This window comes from Apiospora phragmitis (genome assembly GCF_038363925.1).
Source record: "Apiospora phragmitis strain CBS 135458 chromosome Unknown utg000008l:1.0-3514335.0:1.0-3519231.0, whole genome shotgun sequence".
Taxonomy (NCBI): Eukaryota; Fungi; Ascomycota; class Sordariomycetes; order Amphisphaeriales; family Apiosporaceae; genus Apiospora; species Apiospora phragmitis.
This window is the reverse complement of record NW_027117407.1, coordinates 1038012-1057748: the sequence shown is the minus strand read 5'-3', so window position 1 is coordinate 1057748 and position 19737 is coordinate 1038012. Positions and strand designations below refer to the sequence as shown.

Here is a 19737-nt window from a genome sequence, read left to right as displayed (position 1 = left end):
TACAAATGGCTTCATGGCCATCTATGTAGTTCATCGCTATAATACCGTTTCCCTTATATCTGGCCAAGTGGCACTTCTCATCCCCAACCCATCCCACCAGGATACTGCTGCTGCTGTTGTTGCTGCTGTTGTTGTTGTTGCTGCTGCTGTTGCTGCTGCTCCCACTCCATTTGCCCGCCCATCATCATGCCTCCAGCATCTTGCGCCCCAGCGCCCGGGTCCGCCAACCAGATAACCTCGAGCTTCTCGAGCTCGCGCTTAAAGAAGTCCTGCTCATCGCGGACAGCACTCTCAGCCGCCGCATCCCCCCCTCCGGCCGCATTATTGTTCCCCATAGGAATCATATGCTCCGGATAGCGCCGGACATTGAACCAATGCGTCAAGCTGCGGAGGGCCTGCTCCAGCGGCAGGGCCTCCTCGACCTCGGCGTCGACGTCGGAGCCGGCGAGCCACTCGTCGCGCAGCTCGGGCCGGCAGTGCAGGTAGACGGCGGTGATGACGCGCATGTTGGACTGGCGCCACTTGCGGCCGCAGTAGGGGACCTGGTTCTTGAAGAGTTTGAGGGTGTAGAGGCGCAGCTCGGGCTGGGGCACGCGCAGCGACTTGCGGATGATGTTGGACGACTTGTACTGCACCAGCAGCAGGTTGCGGTGCGCCTTGTTCTTGCAGATCTTCTGCAGGATGCGCAGGTAGTTGATCAGGGAGAAGAAGTTGCGCCGCGAGTAGTCGGTGATGGGCTCCTTGGGTAAGGGGTTTATGGGTAGCCCAGCTCGTCCACCTCGGGCCGGGTCGGGGCTTGGTTCTCGAACTTGGATCCGGATGCGCCATTAGCGCCGGTGGTAGGCCTGGGAGGTGATTTCTTGCGCTTGATGGGAGGCGGTGCTGCCTCGTCCTCGCTCTCTTCGTCGTCATCGGCTCCATCAATCTCTGTAGGCTCCATGGGTTTGTCAACCGGCCGGGCCCGTTGGTTGCAGAAGTAGAAGAAGCTATGATCCAGCCGGTCGGTTCTACTATCAACAACCTGCTGGACATCCTGATGCGCGAAGAGCTTCAGAACAAGCGGCAGATAATTTGAGTCTAGGAGCAACTGTGTCATGTACTCGAATTTGAGAACATCTGTCGGATATTGTCAGCATTTGGATTCAAAGACAATCGGAAAGTTGGGTCGCTTTTACTTACGAGAGATCTTGAACCATTTTAGTAGCAAAAGAGCAATCCCAGTCAAGGCCTTGCCCTCAATCTCGCGTGCACGTGCTTGATCTAGATCATCGAGGGACATATCCGGGCTCTCCTGACCTACAGTTCCGTTGGTTCCATTTGAACTTTCGTGAGACCTGTACAGATTCGGGGCTTGTTGTGGTCCCCGGAAGTTGTTGGCCATTCCTTCCGGGCCTCGGGGCTGCGGTAAGGTGATGGCCGCAGTGATATTAAAGAGCAAAGTCTTCATTAGGACTATGACTACCGACTGAAGCTGGGGCAAGGCGGTATCCTAGGTTCATGGTCAGAAGTAGGTCCGAATTAGCGCGAACCTTTGAATCACTTACGTATAGATTCTCGATAGCCTCGAGGCGCCGTTTGATCTTCGGCTCGAGATTCTCCGGGTCTTTACCGTAATCGATCTCAGGGCCTTCGGTCTTGGCTGTCCTTGCCTCGATTTTTGCAAGGAGTTTGTCCTCGTCAACCTCATCATCATCGCCGACCCCTAAGGATTCGAGGTCGAGGTCATCCACGTCATCGTCGTGAGATGGGTCCCAGCCTCGGTCGAACTTCAAAAACTTTTCCCGCTCTTCCCAAAGCTGCCGCGTAGCTCTGGTCATGCGTACCCGTGTTGAGAAGAGCTCACCTGCTTCGAGAATCGATGCCGGGATGTCGCTTCCCTCCCATTTTCGTCCTACCAAGATGTCTTGGAGGCCGGCGGGCCCCTTGCCACCTGCACTATTGCTTGTAGCATCTAGCGGGGGGTACATAAAGGGGAAATTTTGGTTCGTTTGATAATTCTGTTTCTTTCCGCCCTTACCACCTACTGCTGGCGATGGTGGAGGAGATGGTGCAGGTGTGGCAATATGCACCGGTTGGTGAAGAATGGACGCTCCTCCGCTTTGGGTATTCGGTGGCGCGGGCAGGATGCCATTGGAACCGTTGTTGCGGGTAGGGTGATTAGGCAATTGGGGCAGGAGAGACGTGCTCTCGGCTTCTAGGGGTAGAGGTAGTTGTGGCGGCACGTATGCTGGATATTTGGAAGAGATTTCCTGCCGGAAGACGTGATAGTCCAAGGGGGAAGCCGTAATCGTATCCTTGTCTTGTTCTTTGTTGGTTGCTTCGCTAAGAGCCTTCTTGGTCTCTTCGATCTCTTCTGTCCCACCGAATACCACCAACAAGGACTTCCAGAGGAAAAGGAGAATCTGGGTCTTGTTTTAGCTGTGATACCGCGCACGAATCCAGCGTTCGGCACTTACATGTGTCATAGGCAACGTAGGGGACTCAAGCCACCTCATTTTGGCAACTACCGACAGCGTATATGTTGCCATATTGGGATTGAGCGAGACTGCAATGGTTAATTAGCATTTGGCATGACAGTCTGACAGGTCTGCGGAAACTTACGCAGCTTCTCCTGTACCGAGGCCATGCCCGCACGGTCGTTCAATATTTCTTGTAAAGTTGTATACATTATTGTCATCAAATTCATCAGCTCATCCTGCTTTTCCTGTAAGCCCTCCGGGAGCATATTTGACGGCTCTATTTGCCTGTGAATGTTTTAGTATGCCTCCTTAGAAAGAATCACCCAGTACCGTTTCTCAGAACGTACCATAAAGTGTCCAATGCGTTCTGTAAAGCATTCCATATGACGGGTAGTCCGCCGCACTCCGCTAGTAACTTCACGCCTGAGCTTATCGCCGCAAGCTGATCTGGTGTCGCCACGGTGCGCAACTTCGACTTGTCGCCCAGGATCGACGCACCGGCCGTGTCACACCACCGGCCCAGGACGATGTACACGAGTCTGGCAATGGCAGCGGCCCGGAGGCCGTCGTCGCCGGAGCCGACTTGGTCGAGCGCCTTGGCCACGAAAGCAGCCCGGGCCTCGTCGCTTGCGTCGTCCCAAGTCGAGTAGCTGTTCTGGTTGTTGTTACCTCCACCCGCGCCGCCGGCATCCTGCTGGTGATCCCAGTGCCACTCGAAGGACTTCTGGGCGCCATTGAGCCGCACCCACTGCCAGAACTGGTAGGCGAACCACTCGTCGAGCTCCTCGGCGTGGGGGCCCGTGTCCGAGTAGGCGAAGTCGTAGACGACGGCATCGTTTCGGGGGAACTCGGAGACGATGCGTCGCAGCTGGGCCAGGGAGAGCGAGTCGGGTGGTTGCTGCTGCTGCTGCTGCTGCTGCTGCTGCTGCTGGGAGCCTGACGACGACGGCGGCGGGGGAGGCGCGGGCTGGGTCGGTGGGTTCGGCGGCATCGAGTTTCTCGGGGGTAAGCCGGGCCGCATGGGAACGGCGGCGGCAGAACTGTTGTTCATGGGGGACGATGGTGCTGGTGGCGGGTTCGCCGTGGTGGTCTCGGCGGCGACTCCCGTGTCTGCGAGATCTCCGACGGGGTCCTTGTTGTTGAGGCCGTCGGACGGGGCAGCATCGTTGCCGCCGGCCTTGGAGAGCCACAGCGAGTTCATGGTAGGAGGGCAGGCGTGGTAGTAGCGTGACCGCTAATGAAGTTTGAGAGAGAGGCTAACGTAGCAGCTCGCGAAACTGGAGTCTGGAGGGGCACATTGTTGGATTCAACGACGATGCGCTAACTTGGCGCTCTTGGTTCAGGAACCAGGGTTACCAGGGCATTCGGTATGTATGTTGAAGTTCGCTTGATTGACTACAGTCTTCCTTCCCAATATCAGAATTGGGGCATCTACAGTCAATCAAAAACCCATGCGACAGAGCTGGGAGAGCTCCAGGCCCTTCCACCTCCAGACTGATTGATTGGTGCACAGACCATTTGTACGTGGGGTCAGGTTCCCGGCGCGGGGTGTGTATGACGGGTGATCATAGCTGTGTCTGATATGGACCATCTGCCTCTAGAAACACCAGTATATCAAAGAACCAGATCACATATGCTGCCTTATCTAAATCATGGATCAGTAGAAAATGAATGAAAGAAACAGATACGCCGCTCAACACGACACAATATCGCCTCATTCTGAGTAATAATGCAAAAGTGATCATTGGGCACCCCTATTTAGGCAGGCCGAGGGAGTGAGGCCTTTCACAGAGCCATCGGCGTCCTCGCCACCAAGATCCGCAGCTTCTTTGTACAGGAACGGGTGGGAAATACTGAAATTGGGATAGACATGGAGGGCTACGCAAAAGGATACCCCAAAAATGGTTGACGAGGGCACCAACTCGAACCTAGATATTTCAATGCCAGCGGTAGTACACAGAAGACCGGAGTGCCTGGCTAGACTCATTCGGAGACTAGAGGCCAGTTTTGATCATCAAGGTTCTCCTCGCTCGAAGACCAATTACACTAAACACTACGTACTGCAATTACTCGGGCAGCTAATAACGAACAGTAGAGACTGGTTATCTGTCGACACCTTGGTTGCCCTTTTACCTGCCTCCTCCTCTAAGCTGCTTGCAACATGAAAACTTATCTCAAAACGTTATCAATGTACTCTCTTCGACTATTATCTATTAGAGATCTTTCTTCAGAAAGTGCTCCGGTTTATGCGCAGTCTCGTAATCGACATGCACATACGCCCGTTCAATATCGGGCAGACCCTCGAGCTTGAACTGGAGCTCCTCGGCGACATCGTGGGTATCGCGCAGGCTGGCGTCGGGGCCCATGACGACGTCGACCTCGGCGATGAGGCGCGGGCCCGAGTGGTAGACGCGGACCGTGTCGATGCCCTGGATGGTGTCGGGCGCGTGCGTGAGGCAGACGTACGTGGTGAGCTGCTGCATCTCGACGCTGACCACGACGCCGACCAGCAGCAGGAACTCCTGGAACGCCGTGCGCAGCCAGATGCACGAGATGAGCACCGACAGGATGATGGCGCCCATCGGGTCGAGCCACCACACCAGCTTCGCGCCGCCCACCGACGTCAGGATGCCGAAGCCGTTGACGAACAGGTCGTTGCGGTGGTCCTGCCACAGAATGTCCACCTGCGAGTACTTGTCCTTGATGCCCCAGCAGTAGAAGAAGAGGCAGAGCTAGGTGCTGAACGCGATGACCACGGCGATGACCGAAGGGAGGTGGAAGTGGTTCGTATCACCATCCCCGGTGTCCTTGGTGGCCAGCTGCTGGATCGAGAAGGCGATGAGAATGAACGAGACGGCCATCATGAGGAAACAGAAGGCGATATTCCCCACTGTCTCCAACCGAGTCTTCCCGCTGGGGAAGCGATCCGGATCCACACGCTTGACCGCCCGCTGCGACAAGATCAGGGTCACGTTGCTCAGGGGGTCGAAGATGGAATCGGCCATGGTCGTGAAGAGGGACAACGAGCCCGACGAGATGGCGCCGTACAGCTGCAAGACAGCTAGCATGATGTTGGCGATGAAGTTGCCCCAAACGGCGATCTGGAAGTGCAAGTGGTCGTCGCCCTGCTCCTGCTTGGCCTCGGCCCGGTGCTCCTCCACCGACTTCAGCAGTCGTTCGATGGTCTCGTTCTGGGTCTTGTAGAAGCTCTGAACCTTGCGGGTGTGGAGGAGGTTGCGCCCCGGCACGCAGCCGCGCAATGAGCTGTTCTTCTCTGCCGATGCCGATGCGCGCTTACGAGAGGTATTAGCTTTGATCTCGTCGAGCTGCGCATCGGTCTTGTAGGCGGACTGCAGATTGTACGGGTCGCTGTCCGAGTACCGCCGGGTGCTTTGCGACTCGATATCGGTGCCCATCATGCTGCCGGCGGGGTGGCGGGCAACGGTGTGATCGCCTTCGTCAGCGGTCATGGGCTCTACACTGGAACTGACACCGCCATGTCCGGGGGAGTGGCTGGAGGTGTCGGCACCCTTAGATACTGATCTCGGTCTCGATGTCGAGGGCCGCGGGCTGCCTCCCGGGAGCTGCAGATTGAATGGATGCGGGTGCATTGTGATACTGGCTGACAGATCGGGTTCCATGGCTGAAGCAACTGAGGCTTCCTCGGACGAACTAGCTGGCAAAGCTACTGCGGCACTCGAACTTTCCCGTCTCGTCGCAAACGCTGGCGCGAGATTGGCTTTAGCTATTGTGGGAAGGCCAGAAAGAAACAACGTATTTGAGATCCGGAAGAGACCGGTCGGATTGTCGTTATTTGTTGTTGAGCTGCATCAAAGTCAAAAGGCCTCGGGGAATGTGCTGTAATCCGTTGGTTATGCAGGTTCAAGTCACTGGCAGGAAAGTTACCTCACTACTCCGTAGGCACGAAGGCAAACCCGTCATCCTTTGTCAACTTATCTCGACTAGACCGCGGGGTGCAGAGATGGCCCATCCAAGACAAGAGCAAGCCCACGTGTTGTCTGCTTACTCCATATCGCGAACCAGTTAGAGAGAGGTTGACAGGTAGGATGCGGCCTCTTTTAGTAATTGCGCCAAGCGCGGTCGCCGATCAAAGGGAAAGCAGCGGTGGGTTGGCAAACTGTACTATTGACCCACGGCTGTTAGTAGAGGCGGTGTCTCTCACACCCAAATCCTTATCAGGTCGCCAAAGGAAGGATGGAGATTGCCTTCAATACCAAGACATCTCCCGTATTCCTGGCGCCTGGGCAAACACAGAATAAGAGGCCGCCAACAGGCCACAGCAGCTTGCCACTCCCCAATCCTGTCCAGGATGTGATGATTCCACTGCGCGCATTTGGTCCGCAAACGTCCAGGAAGTAGGAATCGTGCTGCCGAACAGGTCGGACGGTCTGCACCGATAGCCTCCCGAGTCCACAGGGCGCCGAAATCACGGGGGAGACTCGGGAGAGAGTATACTGATATCATGCAGTCGAAAGAGAGTTTTAAGGTTATGGAAATTAGAAGAGATGAAATCGAACAAGGTCGTTCTAGATTTGCGATTTGCGTCCTTGCTACATATATGTATGGACCTAGACGTGCATCGGGGCTATGCTTTTGAGTTGTCGCAGATTCGGTAACTACCGGAAACCACCAGATGAGATGATAACCAACCATTTGTCTATCTAGAATTCTCCAGCTAAGGTCTTTGAACATCAGGACCTGGGACTATCAATAACATTATCTGCAACTGCAAACGCTGGCTATACCTTTGCCAGACCCATCGACGTAGTAAGCTAATCGACGTAGTAAGCTGGTTACTTCCCTCGTCAAATCGCCGGGCCGGATCTTTCGGACTGGCTGAGCAGCACCAGTCTAAACCCAAGATAGAAAATGCATGTACCTCGTATTCAGGATCATGACTTTTCTTTCCCTAATGTACCCCGGCACTCTCGAAGACATTAAAGAAAGTAAACAAGATGCGGCTTGATATATAAACGTATACATCCAGTGAAGGCCCGAGTAGTACAAGTCGGGTTATTCTGGTATATGAAATGAGTGTTTTGACGTCGTCGCGATAGGTGTTGATGTTGGTATATAGCATGTCAAGGAAGGGGTCGGCTAGGTGCTGCACGCCTTCGGAGGAAATGATGCATCAAGTAGACAGCCCGAGATCTTCACCTCAGACCACAAAATTAGGCAGCAGTTTTATAAGCCTGGCAGCATATTACACCGCCGGACAAGGCGGCTGCTTAAATTACGCTATTATGAATACGCCGTATTTAAACAATGTGGGAGTATGTACGATATATATCAGAGGCAGTCCTTTGCACGAAGGCATTGGAGCTTTGGTAGATACCTGCATCCTCTCTCGCGGACTATTACACCATCTTGCTACCTCCTACTTTCCTCTCTCCTCCTCATCCTCATCGCCAACACGATGGTCCTCTATATTCGCACCAAGAATATGAGACTCGCCATCGCCGCTACTATTGTAGCCACGGCGGTTGCGCAAAATGGCACCCACAACAGCAACAACACCATCCGGTGGGGCCCCTGTCCCGCCGAGGTCGCTGCGGCACCCATCGTCTGCGGCGAGCTGCTCGTGCCTCTGGACTACACCAGCAACCGGACCGACGAGACGCTGACCCTCCAGTTCGCCAAGCTGCCCGCGTCGACCCAGCCCTCGCGCGGGAGCATCCTCCTTAATTTTGGAGGGCCCGGCAACGACGGCAGGACAAGTCTTGCAGGATACGCCCCCCTTCTTCCACTGTAAGGCATTCTTCTCCTCACGATGCCCGCCTTCTCGACGGGGCCGGCGCAGAGGTATGACAGAGAAACTAACGCCTCGAAATATATAGTGGATCAGGAGGAGAGTACGACTTGATCGGCATCGACCCACGGTATGTAAAATGCAGCTGATGGCTGTATAAGTCCAGTTCGGGCAGCAGCAGCGGCAACAACAACACCGTAATGAAGACAAAGCCCGGAAACTAACAAAGTCGGATTCGTCCTTACAGTGGTACCGGCAACACCATCCCCTTCTCGTGCTACCAGAACGAGACACTGCGCCGCGCCGGCCGGGTGACGGTGCGCGGGGACAGGGCCAACTCGTCGGACGCGGCGCCCGGCCGCCTCTGGGCCGAGGCCCAGGTCCTCGCCAACGACTGCGGCAACGCCTCGCCAACACCACGGGCAGTCTGGTGGGCACGGCGTTCGTGGCGCGCGACTTTATGCAAGTCGTCGACGCGCTCGGCGAGGACGGCCTGCTTCGATATTGGGGTGAGTCTAGTTGAGAGAAAGAGAGAGCGGAAGGTGACTCTAACCTCTTCGGGCTAACGTTCACTCTCCGTCTCTGTCCCATTGCCCCCCCCCCCGTACTCGCTGACCGTATACTTACTTACTGTTTCGTGATCATGTGCAGGGTTCTCGTACGGTTCCATGCTCGGGTCGACCATTGCGGCCATGTTCCCCGACAGAATCGACAGAATGGTCATGGACGGCATCGTCAATATACACGAGTGGCGGAACGGCCTGTGAGTAGTCCAGCCCCCCTAAAAGTCGGCAACGGCGAACAACCATACAGAGTCCAGGGATGGCATAACGTCCAGAATGAACCACCCACCTCTACTTACTCACTTACTCTCTCGTTTTGCAGTGACGTGCAGTCCGTAATCGACTACGACAAAACATTCAAAGGCTTCCTCGCCGCCTGCGTCGCCGCCGCCCCCGGCCACTGCGCCCTGGCCCGCGACGGCGGCAACCACACCGCCGCCGCCCTGGAAGCGTCCATCTACGAGCTGCTCGACGGCATCAAGCACGCGCCCTTCGCCGTCGGCTCCATCCTCGTCGACTACAACGCACTGCAGGGCATGCTCAACGCCGGGCTGCGCTCGCCGCCCGACTGGCCCGAGCTGGCCGACAACCTGGATGCAATCCTGGGCAACGACGGTAGCGGCCCCGACCTGGCCCGGCTCGCGTCCCTCCTCCCGACCTCGCGCCTCTTCGCCAACGACGCCTGGTCGCCCCCAAACGAAGCCTACCAAGGCATCCACTGCGGCGACCAGACGCTCCGCGCCTCCGAACCCGCCGCCCTCGCCCCCTACTACGCCGCCCAATCCGCCCTCAGCCGCCTCGGCGGCGACAGCGGGCTCGCCCGAGCAATGCAGTGCGCGCGCTGGCCCATGACGGCCCACGGGCGCTACGAAGGCGACTTCCGGGCCCGCACCCGTTACCCGATACTGTTCATCGGCAACTACGCGGACCCGGTCACGCCGATGGCGTCGGCGGTGAACGCGAGCGCCGGGTTCGCGGGGAGCGTGGTGCTGGAGCACCGGGGGTTCGGGCACGCTTCGGTCGCGCAGTTCTCGACGTGCACGATCACGGCGGTCCGGGAGTACCTCACGGCCGGCGTGCTGCCGGCGCCGGGCACGAGTTGCGAGGTCGACCAGCCGGCGTTCGCATCGCTTCCTGGGAACAGGTCGGATTCCGCGGCGGTGGCGGCTGCTGCTATTCGCAGGCGAGCCTTGTTTAAAGGGGGGCACTGACAGGTACCAATGCCTCAAGAGATGCACCGTGGGAAACCCCGCAGTACACTAGAATACCCGAGGTAGGTATTACTCATATAGTGTGGCTACATGTAGCTACGTGTAGCAACATGAATCATACCCGAGGCACTAGCAACCCGATGATTGAGATTGGGCGCCGATTGTTCTTGTATCCCCGCATGCAGTAACTCAATATATGCAAGCCATCACTTTATACAGTCCATGACCCATTGTCATAGTACTGCTGAAAACCCATCTATATATATGCGTTCGTTACTTTGATAGGTATATCCTTTACCCAGTGTATCTCTAAAACTCCTCAGCCCATCGCGTCCGCCCTCCTCAACGGGTGCGCCTCCGTGTTCAGGACCCACGTATCCAAGCTCAGCACGTCAAAGTCGCTGAACACGAGGTAAAAGTACTTGAGCGTCTCGGCGAGCCAGAAGCTCTCCATGCTGTCCACCTGCGGCGGGCTCGCGAGCGTGACATCCTGGAGCGCCGCCGCCGCCGTGCGCGTGCGCGTGTGCTTCTCGACGGCGTGGAACATCTTCCACGCCTTGTCGGCCCAGGCCTTGTCGCCCGTCATGCGGTACATCAGAAACACGGACTCGATGGCCTCGGGCCGCAGGATGTACCGCCGGTCGTTGACCTCGACCATGCCCTCGGGCAGCTTCCGCTCCTTGTAGGTGTCCGTGATGGACTTGTCGAGGACCTCGCCAGGCTCCAGGTTCCCGTACCAGTATGTCTTACCGGCGTCGATCCACCGCCGTTCGCTCCACTTGCAGTCGTCCTTGGCCGGGTCGACATCGCAGGGGATGAAGGTGAAGATCTCCGGGCCAATGCCCGAGGGTGTGGCAAAATACGACCAAACACACCCGTCCGTGAGCTGCTTGGCCGTCTCCATTTCGGCGGGCCGCTCGAAGATCTTGGCGGCCAACGCAACCATGCCCCCAGCAAAGCAGGTTAGGTGCTGTGCTCGAGGCTTTGTGATGACGAGAGGATCACCGCTGGGATTGCGCCTGATGTTGGCATCGCCAGAGAAGAGAAGAGGCAGGTTATCCGGGTTCAATGCGCGACGGAAAAGGTGTTTCTTGGCGACCTCGATGAAGCCTTCATACATCTTGCGCGGCTGCTCCAGGGCGCCGCCCAGCAGCAGGAACTGCTTGGGGAAGTATTCGTAGAGCGAATCCGACATGCCCCCCAGAGTGAAGGAGTCGCCCGAGAAATGCACCGGTGTTTTTGACGGATCGACCATAACGGGCCACATGCCCGGCAGTTTCGTCTTGCGCTGCCCCGCCTCGATCTCGTCTGATATCCTCTGCGCAGCATCATGGTACGTCATATCCCCCGTCAACTGAGACAGCTTCGACATCTCCATGCTCAGCGAACCAATCTCTGATATCAGCACATTGAACGAAGGCTTTTGGCTTTTTCCTCTCAGATATGCCTGCCAGTCCCAGCGAGCGACAGGCATGCGGTTGGGTGTGTCGAAAGCACCCATCAGCAGCTCCCCCACCTCCGTCGCCTTCTTCAAGAGGCTGGGGTGCTGCTTGCCACTCAGCTCGTAGGCGGCCAGGAACCCACCAAGATAGCGAATCGTCGTCTCGAACACATTGATTTCTTTCGTTTCCGTCGTCGTGAAGTCGATCAGCTCGCAAGACTTGACGGCTATTTCGAACTCGTCTTTCAGGCCCAAGATCCACAGACTGTCCAGAGAATCCACCAATGTTGCGGCCCAGCCCCCAAAAGGATTTTGGTAGTCGGCCGTCAGCGGCAAGACCTCGTCCTTCAACCACGCGTTCTGTTTGTAGCCGTCCCAGCTGTGCAAAAAGCTCTCCTTGACCGCGGCCAGGCGCTTCATCCGTATCTTCTTTGCGTCCTCGTCTTCCTTGGGCGGCGTCGCCTGGACCTGCGGTATTCGTCGGCTTGGCAACTCTGTCGGTAGCGGGGTGAGGCTCTTCACCGGATTCTTTGTCGGTAGCTTGCTCCACCTGATGCCTTTGTCTACGGTGGTGTCGGGTATCACGCCGTAGTTGGGCGTTTGGGTTTGTGGCGGGCTCCAAGTGTAGTACCAGGTTGCCAGGACCCAGAGCGCCACGGCGCCGAGGATGAGGCGTGTGACACGCCGAGCCATGCTGAACGCTTGTCGACGCCGAAGAGCCTCTTTATATATATAGGAGCTATTGTTGTGTGTAGCAAAGAGGTACTTTTACAATGGTAGTAGTTTACAGCACGACCCGCGTCGCTGTTTCACGGCGGTCGTGGGGGAGAGGAAGCTGATAGGTGCTCGAAACCCAGCCACATTTAATGAATGACCACGAGTCGTTAAGACATAAGACCCTGAAATAAAATATCAAGCAGCCTCGGGTGCGGTAAGAGAGGCGCAAAAGCTTTGCAGCTACTAGATAGGCCTCGCCTGATGACGCTGTTGGCAGCTAGAGGTTTAAAGATGTGCCAGGTTTATGAGCTTTACCGCTACACTTACCTGCCACTATCGGGTCCTTGAAGATTCAATTCAATTCAATTGATTTATTTCAAGCTCTAGTTACCGAAGCTCCGAAGCTCCCCCCTTGCCAAGAGCTCCAGTGGGGTACCTTGCGTAAGGCCACCCCCACACGGCACGCCGCACTACCTCGCTATGCGGGGGGCCATTTCCAGGGGCCTCAACCCATGCATCCCACGCAAACTACACCATCTTGATCACTATTTCCGGAATTACGTGTCGTAAGTCGATCAATATCTGTCCTGCACTTTACTCAGCAGGAAATGGACAACCAGAATTTCGAAAGTGCCGTTTGATTGCTATAGGAAAACCTTTAGGAACCCTAGATGAAAATGAACAGATGTGCCGCCTTGCGTGAACAATTTATCTCCAAAAAGCCGACCCGATTCGCATAAAATGTAGACCAGAATGAACGTGTCCGTTAGTAGAAACAACAATCCAGAAAGAAAAAGTAAAAAAACCCAACTTCGCATCTCAATTTTCCCCGCCCAGCCCGCCGCCAAGTATTATGGTCAAATAGCGGGCTGGTAAACGTCCGCCACGTACCTCTCGCCCAGGGCCTCCCGGGCGTCTCGGCCAAGGAGGGCTGTCAGGTTGGCCAGAAACCCTTCCTCGGCCTCGGCCTTGGCGCACACAAACACCAGCGCGCCACTACTATTGATCTTGGCCGCGAGCTGCTGCTCCACGCCGTTGTCAATGTCGACGTCGAACACGGCGTCCTGCGCCCGCCGCTTCTGCGGGTTGCTGCGCACCACCTTGAGCACGTCGAACAACCCGAGGGCCCGCGCCTCGGCCAGCGACTCCTGCACCAAGCCCTCGTCCTCGACGCGGTGGCCGAGGAACAGGCTGATGGGCGCGTACCGTTGTTGGGGCTGCGGGCCGGCGCCGGCGCCGTTGTTTTGGCTGCTGCTCTGGCTCTGCAGTTTGAGCAGATGGGCCCGGTGCTGCAGCAGACACCGAATCGGCGCCAGCCCGGAGCCCGTAGCGAAGAGGATCAGGGGCCGCTGCACCGCGTCGGCCAGGACCTCGAGATGCGTTAACCTCTCGACGCGGCAGGCCACCGTCTTGGCCGCCGCCGCCGCGGGCGACGACGGCGACTTCGACGACAGGAAGCGGTCCGAGAACGCGCCGCCGGCGTGGTGCTGCACGAGGAGCTCGACCACGGAGGCGCTGCTGTTGCTAGCAACACCCGCGGCCGCGGCCGCGCTCCTAGCGGCGCTGTGATTGTTGTTGCAGTAGTCCGGGTGCGAAGCCGCCGAGTACTTGCGGGGCTGAATCCGCGGCACGGCACTGCACAGGTTCTCGAGGCTGGCCCAGTACCGCCAGTCGGCAGGCAGCCGGGCCATGACCTCGCAGGCGGGCCGCGCGCCCATCTCCGCGAGGTCGAGCGGCGGCTGCGGGCGCTTGACGCCCGCCAGGTCCGTGGCCCAGTCCAGGCTCCGGAAGGGCTGCTGGAGGTCGGCGAAGAAGCGGAAGAAATCGTGCGCCGTGATGTTGCCGGCGAACTGGACGCGCTCGTCGGCCCCGATCTTCAGGGAGGTGAGGAGCGATCGCACGGCGGCCTCGTCGTTCGGGGGGAAGATCGAGATGTAGCTCATGGACGAGTAGGGGTGGCCGCGTAGGTCGAGCCCTACCAGCTTCATGCTGGTGTCCGACTCCCCGCGCTGAAGCTCCTGGACACCGGCCTTGATCCACTTACTTGTGTCAAGTTTTGGTGTCTTCGTCGTCTGCAGGAGTTTGGCAGTCTCCTGGTGAACCACCAGCGTTTCTCGCGGGTTGCCTTGCAAGGCCGCGATGACTTGCTTACCAAATTGACTAAAGGCAGTCCACGGCGGGTTCTCCACAACCGTGTCTGCGTGCATGGGGACCACCAAGGGGGAGCAGCCATGGCTTACGAGGTACCTCTCCAGATCGACGGCAGTCTGGCAGAAGGTATCTGCGTAGTCCTTGCTGCCGTTACCAAAGATGGCGAACGAAGAGGAAATTCGGAACTGACCTCCCTGGATGGCGTGCAGGAATGCGGTGCCGTTCAGGGACATCTCACCTTTCCGCGTGTTGCTCGCGACGATGACGACCACGTCCTCGGGTTCCAGTCTCGCTTTCGTCAACGAGTCAAGAATCTGGACGGGCATGATAGTCCCAATGCTTGGACTTGAGCCGGCGGCATGGGTCAGGTTTTTGAATAGCTTCCTCGCGAGCTTGGCCGCAACTGTGCCGGAGCTGCAGTAATTGATGAAGACCCGACGTGGCGATGGGCGAACATTAGGCCGCAAGGTGAGCTGCAGAGACAGTGATGACGTCTTGGGAATTGACACATTATTTCCACTGCTCTCTCTTTTCCACGCCTTGATGGGATCCTGGGTATGGTGGCAGATCATGGGCTTGGGTTGATAGTTTGGTGACGCTCCGCGATGCCAAATAGGTATGATAGACCCCTGGGGCGGCGCCAGCCAGTAGGGGTCCGCGGGCAGGCGGTATCCATGCTCTGCCAGATGCTCATCATCGAAGCTGGTAAACAACTCAGAGGCGGCGAGGGAGTCGATGATGCGGACCTTTGCTTTGGCATAGGACCACGTAACTGCATAGTTGAGTTCGAGCTGGGCGCGCGACTATTTGCCCCTTGTCAGTATGCATTGTTTGGAAAGGGGGCGTGAGAGAAAGAGGGTGTTGAAATGGGATGAAGTTACAAGCAGTGCCAGTCGCTCAAAGTCGGGCAACGCGTCCAGGTCCCCCTGGGCGAGCCCCATGCTGCGGACGATATCAGGGAGCACATTGTACCGGAAGGAGTCTGCGAGGTTTCTCACCCCGATCTCGGCGTCCATGAACCACCCAATGAAAGGGGTGGCAGTATATTGCACGCCTCCAATAGTGAACCCGAGGCGGCTGAGGGCAGGAGCCGCAGTCCATCGCAGACCCAGCTTGTCGAAGGCCAGCTGGTGGTTGGGGTGACGTATGCGCACAATGGGGAAGTCTGCCTCTGACAATTCAGTGATCACAGGCTCGTCGCCCTGTGCCATGGTGACAATGGGCAGCAGGTCCCATTGGGTGCGGATCGGCGGCGGCTGCCAACCGAGGTCGATGATTGCGTTCGTGAGGCTGACATTCTGTGGGTCGCCGAGTATGCGGCCGTCGCCCTCGTCGTACTATAGGTCAGACGTTAGATATGCGGTGTGAGAGCACAGCATACTCTTACTAATAATTTTCTGACTCACCCCCGCGAATGATAGCAGGTTGCCGTTCCAGATCATCGGCCCACGCTCATTGGGGACCGCGAGGCGGGAACACGAATACTACCCAAAAGTAAGTCAACTGACTGCTAAAGCTTTCGCACACGGTTAGTCAGCTTACCTGTCGGCCGGATCTCGCCGTTGTTGAAGGCGCTTTTCAGAGCCTCAACGAGCTCTAGCGCCATGCCGGAGCTGGTTTTGACGTGTCGAAGATCACATAGTCTATGTACGTCAGCAGCAAGTAACGCGGGTAGGGCTGAATCCTAGTTACCTGAGGTCTTTGTACTCCGATCGCATGATACACCGCCGAGAGTGTTTCCATGCCTGTCGGATTCCAAACTCCAACTCTTCAGCGGTCTGGGTCCAGTTTCCCCGACAGTTCCAGTGCATTTCGCTCCTGTAGCTTGGGACCCGCTGCCATTGCAAGAAGAGTATCGGGCTGTAGTCGAGTTGAGCTCAATTTCCTGTTGGACTTCTGCCAGGCGCTTATTGAAGTGGTGCTCATTTTTGAGATGCCGCCTTTGCGTAGCTGGTAGAGGAAGTCAGTAGCGTCATGCTTGACACCATCAACTCGCTGGTTACGGCCGACGCGTTCTTCGTCGGTGTGCTTCATACGCCCAGCCTGGCAGAACTCAGCATTGCATCCCGTCGAGGCCAGTGATGGGTAGGCTTTCTCGATCCGGGCGAATTCGTCCCGGGCTGAGACTTGGGGCTTTCCATCCTGTGTATTGTAAGACTCAGAGCCTGTCGAGGCCAGAAACGGACAAGGAGACATAGTGGAAATATGTAATAGAGGGTGGAGGTAATAAGAGCGGCTAGACCCGGGGAGGCTTGGGAAAAAAGACTCGTTGTTTCTCAAGGAGGTAGTGGCACGATCAGGAGTTCATGGTGCGATCGTTCGACTCTTGAACAAGCGCAGAGACCCCTCCAGATTATATACTCCACTTCGGCGCCATGGTGAGGGCATATGCGACCCTTTTACGCATGCGCATTGTCAGGACTTGTCACGCCCTCGACATCCTGACCACCCCCCTGTCGTGGCTCATCTTCCTGACCACCACCATCCCATCCCCGCATCCAATACGGCCGGAGGCTGTTCTAGCAAACATTTGGGCAGGCAGGGAAAGGCGACTGATGTATTCGCCTCAGGCTGACAGGAGCGCCGCTGTTTCGTTCGGCGACGTGGATGAAGTCATCTTGCTCTACAGGCATAGGTCTATACATCCTCTGAGATGAAGAACCATAACTTGAGCACCCGGTCCGGCCTTCCTAAATAGTTACCTAGCGTGATCCTTCATCTCAAGGGCCCCTTGGTAACTCCATAGCATACCTCTAATATCAACTTGTCCGACGTGTTTTGAAGGTATACACGGATGGATTTCCTACTAAGGATCAGGCTGTCAGTACTTTGTGTGATCCTTGAAAGGGGGTTCGGCTCCGATCCAAGGATTCGGCGTGGGGGCTGCGGGCAGATCACATCGGTGAACTAAACGATTGTGTAATCGATATAGCAAGCATACAGTCTCTCCGCAGTTGGTTCCGGTCATGTTGCGTTGGAAGTGTAGAGCCTGCCGCTGAATACGGGATGACGCCAGACAGCATGGGAAGCTGAAGCACGATCTGACAATAACTGGAGCAAGCAAGTTTTGGCTTACCATGGCACCAGCCCCTGGACGAGTTTATTGGCTTATCTGCATCGGCATGGCCGTTATGTTTGCTGCCGCTCGAGATCGACCAAAAATAAGAGCCCAACTGGTCGCCCGCAGCAGGCCTGTAAGATGGGCGAGTTGGGTGGCATGTCATGTGCCTCGCGTGAGCCTGCCTATGAAGCGGCTCTTATGGGAGGTGCTTGGCAGAACTGCGCCTAGACTTGCTTGGATCGCCGAACTCTTCTCAGCAACCTAGAGCGAAACCAGCCACCCATGTCTTCCTCCAGAATTGGAAAAGGACAGCCGAGCTCCTTTCCCAATGGTGATAGCATCGTGAGGTCGTGTACTTGCTGTTCTTACATACTAATAATAAGAGAGGATCAAGATGGGGATGGGGATGTGCGGGAATCTCGGACACAACCTTAGCTGGCTGAAAACGGCAGTAGGCTTTGCTAGATGTGCCTTGCGGGGAAACCAACTCAAAATTCTATTGGGCGAGGATCGGGGCTGTGCAAAAGAATCATGATGGGTATATGCATAGACGCATAGCCAGCAGCTCTCAGATCCTTCTTGTCCATTCCAACTCATCATCAAAGCGTCAGATTCTAGGCCTTTCAAGAGTTTAGGGAGACGCTCACAGTGATCCTACACGGCCGGCCCGGATTGATGTAGTCTCCTCAGTTGAGGGAACCATGGCGAGCCTCGTTTCCAAGAGACGACAAGACACGCTTACTTATATCCACTACTGGTTGATCCGGAGTCACATTCAAAACAGAAGGCCAGGGAGACTAGAAGTTGGTTAGGGAAGTCTTCATTTTCCAGGCGACGCGGAAGCGGCAGGGCTAGAGATCTCGTGAAGAGAAGCTTATAACCAAGTTGCCCGACGACTGCCAAATCCTGTGTATATCCCGAAGCCAAAATGGAACCATCTCATTAAATCATACTCTCCAAGACCATCCCAGACGACGACGATAGGAACGAAGGCCAGAGTTTCATCGAGACATAAGATTGGGGTATTGACATGACGCTCAGATAAACAAGCCAGAGGGTTTATTTCTGCATCATGAGCTGGACGAACTCGTTGTCTGTCTAGAGTCAGCGACATTCACGTTGGGTAGTGGAAAGAGGGTGACGTACAATCAATGCGACCGTCGCCATCCTGGTCAGCCTCGCGAATCATCTCGTCGACCTCGTCGTCAGTCAGCTTCTCGCCAATGGAAGTCATGACGTGGCGGAGCTCGGCAGCCGAGATGAAGCCGTTGTTGTCGCGGTCGAAGACCTATATATGCTGGTCAGGTTCCGAGGTCTTACTCAGCCAAATATGCGGTGAAGAGTGCCGTACCTTGAAGGCTTCGCGGATCTCCTCCTCGGAGTCGGTGTCCTTCATCTTGCGGGCCATCATGGTCAAGAACTCTGTTGATGCCAGCTTGTCAGTTTGCACTCTCACTGTCGCGCCCCCCTGTACAAGTGCAGGGGGCGGCCGGACAAGGTACGCAGAGCCACTCACCAGGGAAGTCGATGGTGCCGTTGTTGTCGGCATCAACCTCGTTGATCATATCCTGAAGCTCCGACTCGGAGGGGTTCTGACCAAGGGATCGCATGACGGTACCCAGCTCCTTGGTGGTGATTTGACCTATCACGATACCGGTTTAGCTTGACCCTTTTTCTGTGATGACCATGTTATACGAGCAGGTACCCTGGGCGGGCCTCTTGGATCGCTTATTTTGCTATCGGGATCGATCGTTGGTGGTAGGGTACAGATGGGATCGCGACTTACCATCGCCGTCCTTGTCCTGCGATAGGGAGGGAGCATTAGCGGTACGTCATGCTAGCGTTGCCATGAAGCTAGAAATGGAACTCAAATCAATTGTAAAGAAAAAGGGAGGATGGCTTACAAAGAGGGAGAAGGCCTCCTTGAACTCGGAGACCTGTTCTTCGGTGAGGGAATCGGCCTGTTTACGTAGTTAGTGTCGTGTTCTGTTTTGTCGGTCTCCTCTCCTGATTCACCCCTTCTCCCGCGTCGCGGGGTCTCGTTCGGGAAATGGAGGGGGAGAGCTCAGCCGTTGGGTAGATGGGAGAGCTGGGCGGGATCCAACGAACCATTGTGAGAGTTGTTTGCGAAGTGCGATAGTCGGTGGTGGAATGTGTTGAACGAAAGTCGCTGGTAGAAGTAACAAACAGACTTGTTGGTAGTTGCCAGAAGATAAACTGGGGTCTGTTCGGATCTTTTTCGTAGTTGTAGCGTAGGTGGTGTTCGAAGGGGGGAGAGGGTCTTGGCTTTGCTTCTGCTTCTGGTGACCAGTAAACCCGCCTTTTCAGTCAGTGATTAGGGGGAGGATCAAATGGATCAATCAA

The 19737-nt window shown here is 56.3% G+C and overlaps 7 protein-coding genes across 7 annotated transcripts; 1 reads left to right on the top strand and 6 right to left on the bottom strand.

Moving 5' to 3' along the window:
- Positions 1-77: 77 nt before the first annotated feature.
- Positions 78-3660, bottom strand: PG994_008753 (uncharacterized protein; the record flags this gene model as incomplete). The annotated part of the gene is made up of 7 exons (XM_066860162.1): positions 78-740; positions 779-1116; positions 1180-1489; positions 1545-2402; positions 2457-2545; positions 2602-2744; positions 2807-3660. 7 exons carry the CDS (start codon positions 3658-3660, stop codon positions 78-80), a joined length of 3255 nt encoding a protein of 1084 aa, XP_066713751.1.
- Positions 3661-4672: 1012 nt separating this feature from the next.
- Positions 4673-6070, bottom strand: PG994_008752 (uncharacterized protein; the record flags this gene model as incomplete). Its single annotated transcript, XM_066860161.1, has 2 exons — positions 4673-5191; positions 5213-6070. The coding sequence occupies 2 exons, from the start codon at positions 6068-6070 to the stop codon at positions 4673-4675; spliced, it is 1377 nt and encodes a 458-aa protein (XP_066713750.1).
- Positions 6071-7896: 1826 nt separating this feature from the next.
- On the top strand, positions 7897-10003 carry PG994_008751 (uncharacterized protein; the record flags this gene model as incomplete). The annotated part of the gene is made up of 6 exons (XM_066860160.1): positions 7897-8228; positions 8318-8359; positions 8477-8670; positions 8697-8738; positions 8881-8992; positions 9115-10003. The coding sequence occupies 6 exons, from the start codon at positions 7897-7899 to the stop codon at positions 10001-10003; spliced, it is 1611 nt and encodes a 536-aa protein (XP_066713749.1).
- A 319-nt stretch (positions 10004-10322) lies between these two features.
- PG994_008750 (uncharacterized protein) lies at positions 10323-12137 on the bottom strand (the record flags this gene model as incomplete). Its single annotated transcript, XM_066860159.1, has 1 exon — positions 10323-12137. One exon carries the CDS (start codon positions 12135-12137, stop codon positions 10323-10325), a length of 1815 nt encoding a protein of 604 aa, XP_066713748.1.
- Positions 12138-13018: 881 nt separating this feature from the next.
- On the bottom strand, positions 13019-16030 carry PG994_008749 (nitric oxide synthase; the record flags this gene model as incomplete). Its single annotated transcript, XM_066860158.1, has 5 exons — positions 13019-15115; positions 15194-15649; positions 15719-15796; positions 15838-15955; positions 16005-16030. 5 exons carry the CDS (start codon positions 16028-16030, stop codon positions 13019-13021), a joined length of 2775 nt encoding a protein of 924 aa, XP_066713747.1.
- A 52-nt stretch (positions 16031-16082) lies between these two features.
- PG994_008748 (uncharacterized protein) lies at positions 16083-16508 on the bottom strand (the record flags this gene model as incomplete). The annotated part of the gene is made up of 1 exon (XM_066860157.1): positions 16083-16508. One exon carries the CDS (start codon positions 16506-16508, stop codon positions 16083-16085), a length of 426 nt encoding a protein of 141 aa, XP_066713746.1.
- Positions 16509-18487: 1979 nt separating this feature from the next.
- On the bottom strand, positions 18488-19485 carry PG994_008747 (calmodulin; the record flags this gene model as incomplete). The annotated part of the gene is made up of 6 exons (XM_066860156.1): positions 18488-18661; positions 18725-18795; positions 18890-19015; positions 19160-19175; positions 19278-19334; positions 19483-19485. 6 exons carry the CDS (start codon positions 19483-19485, stop codon positions 18488-18490), a joined length of 447 nt encoding a protein of 148 aa, XP_066713745.1.
- Between the last annotated feature and the right edge of the window lie 252 nt (positions 19486-19737).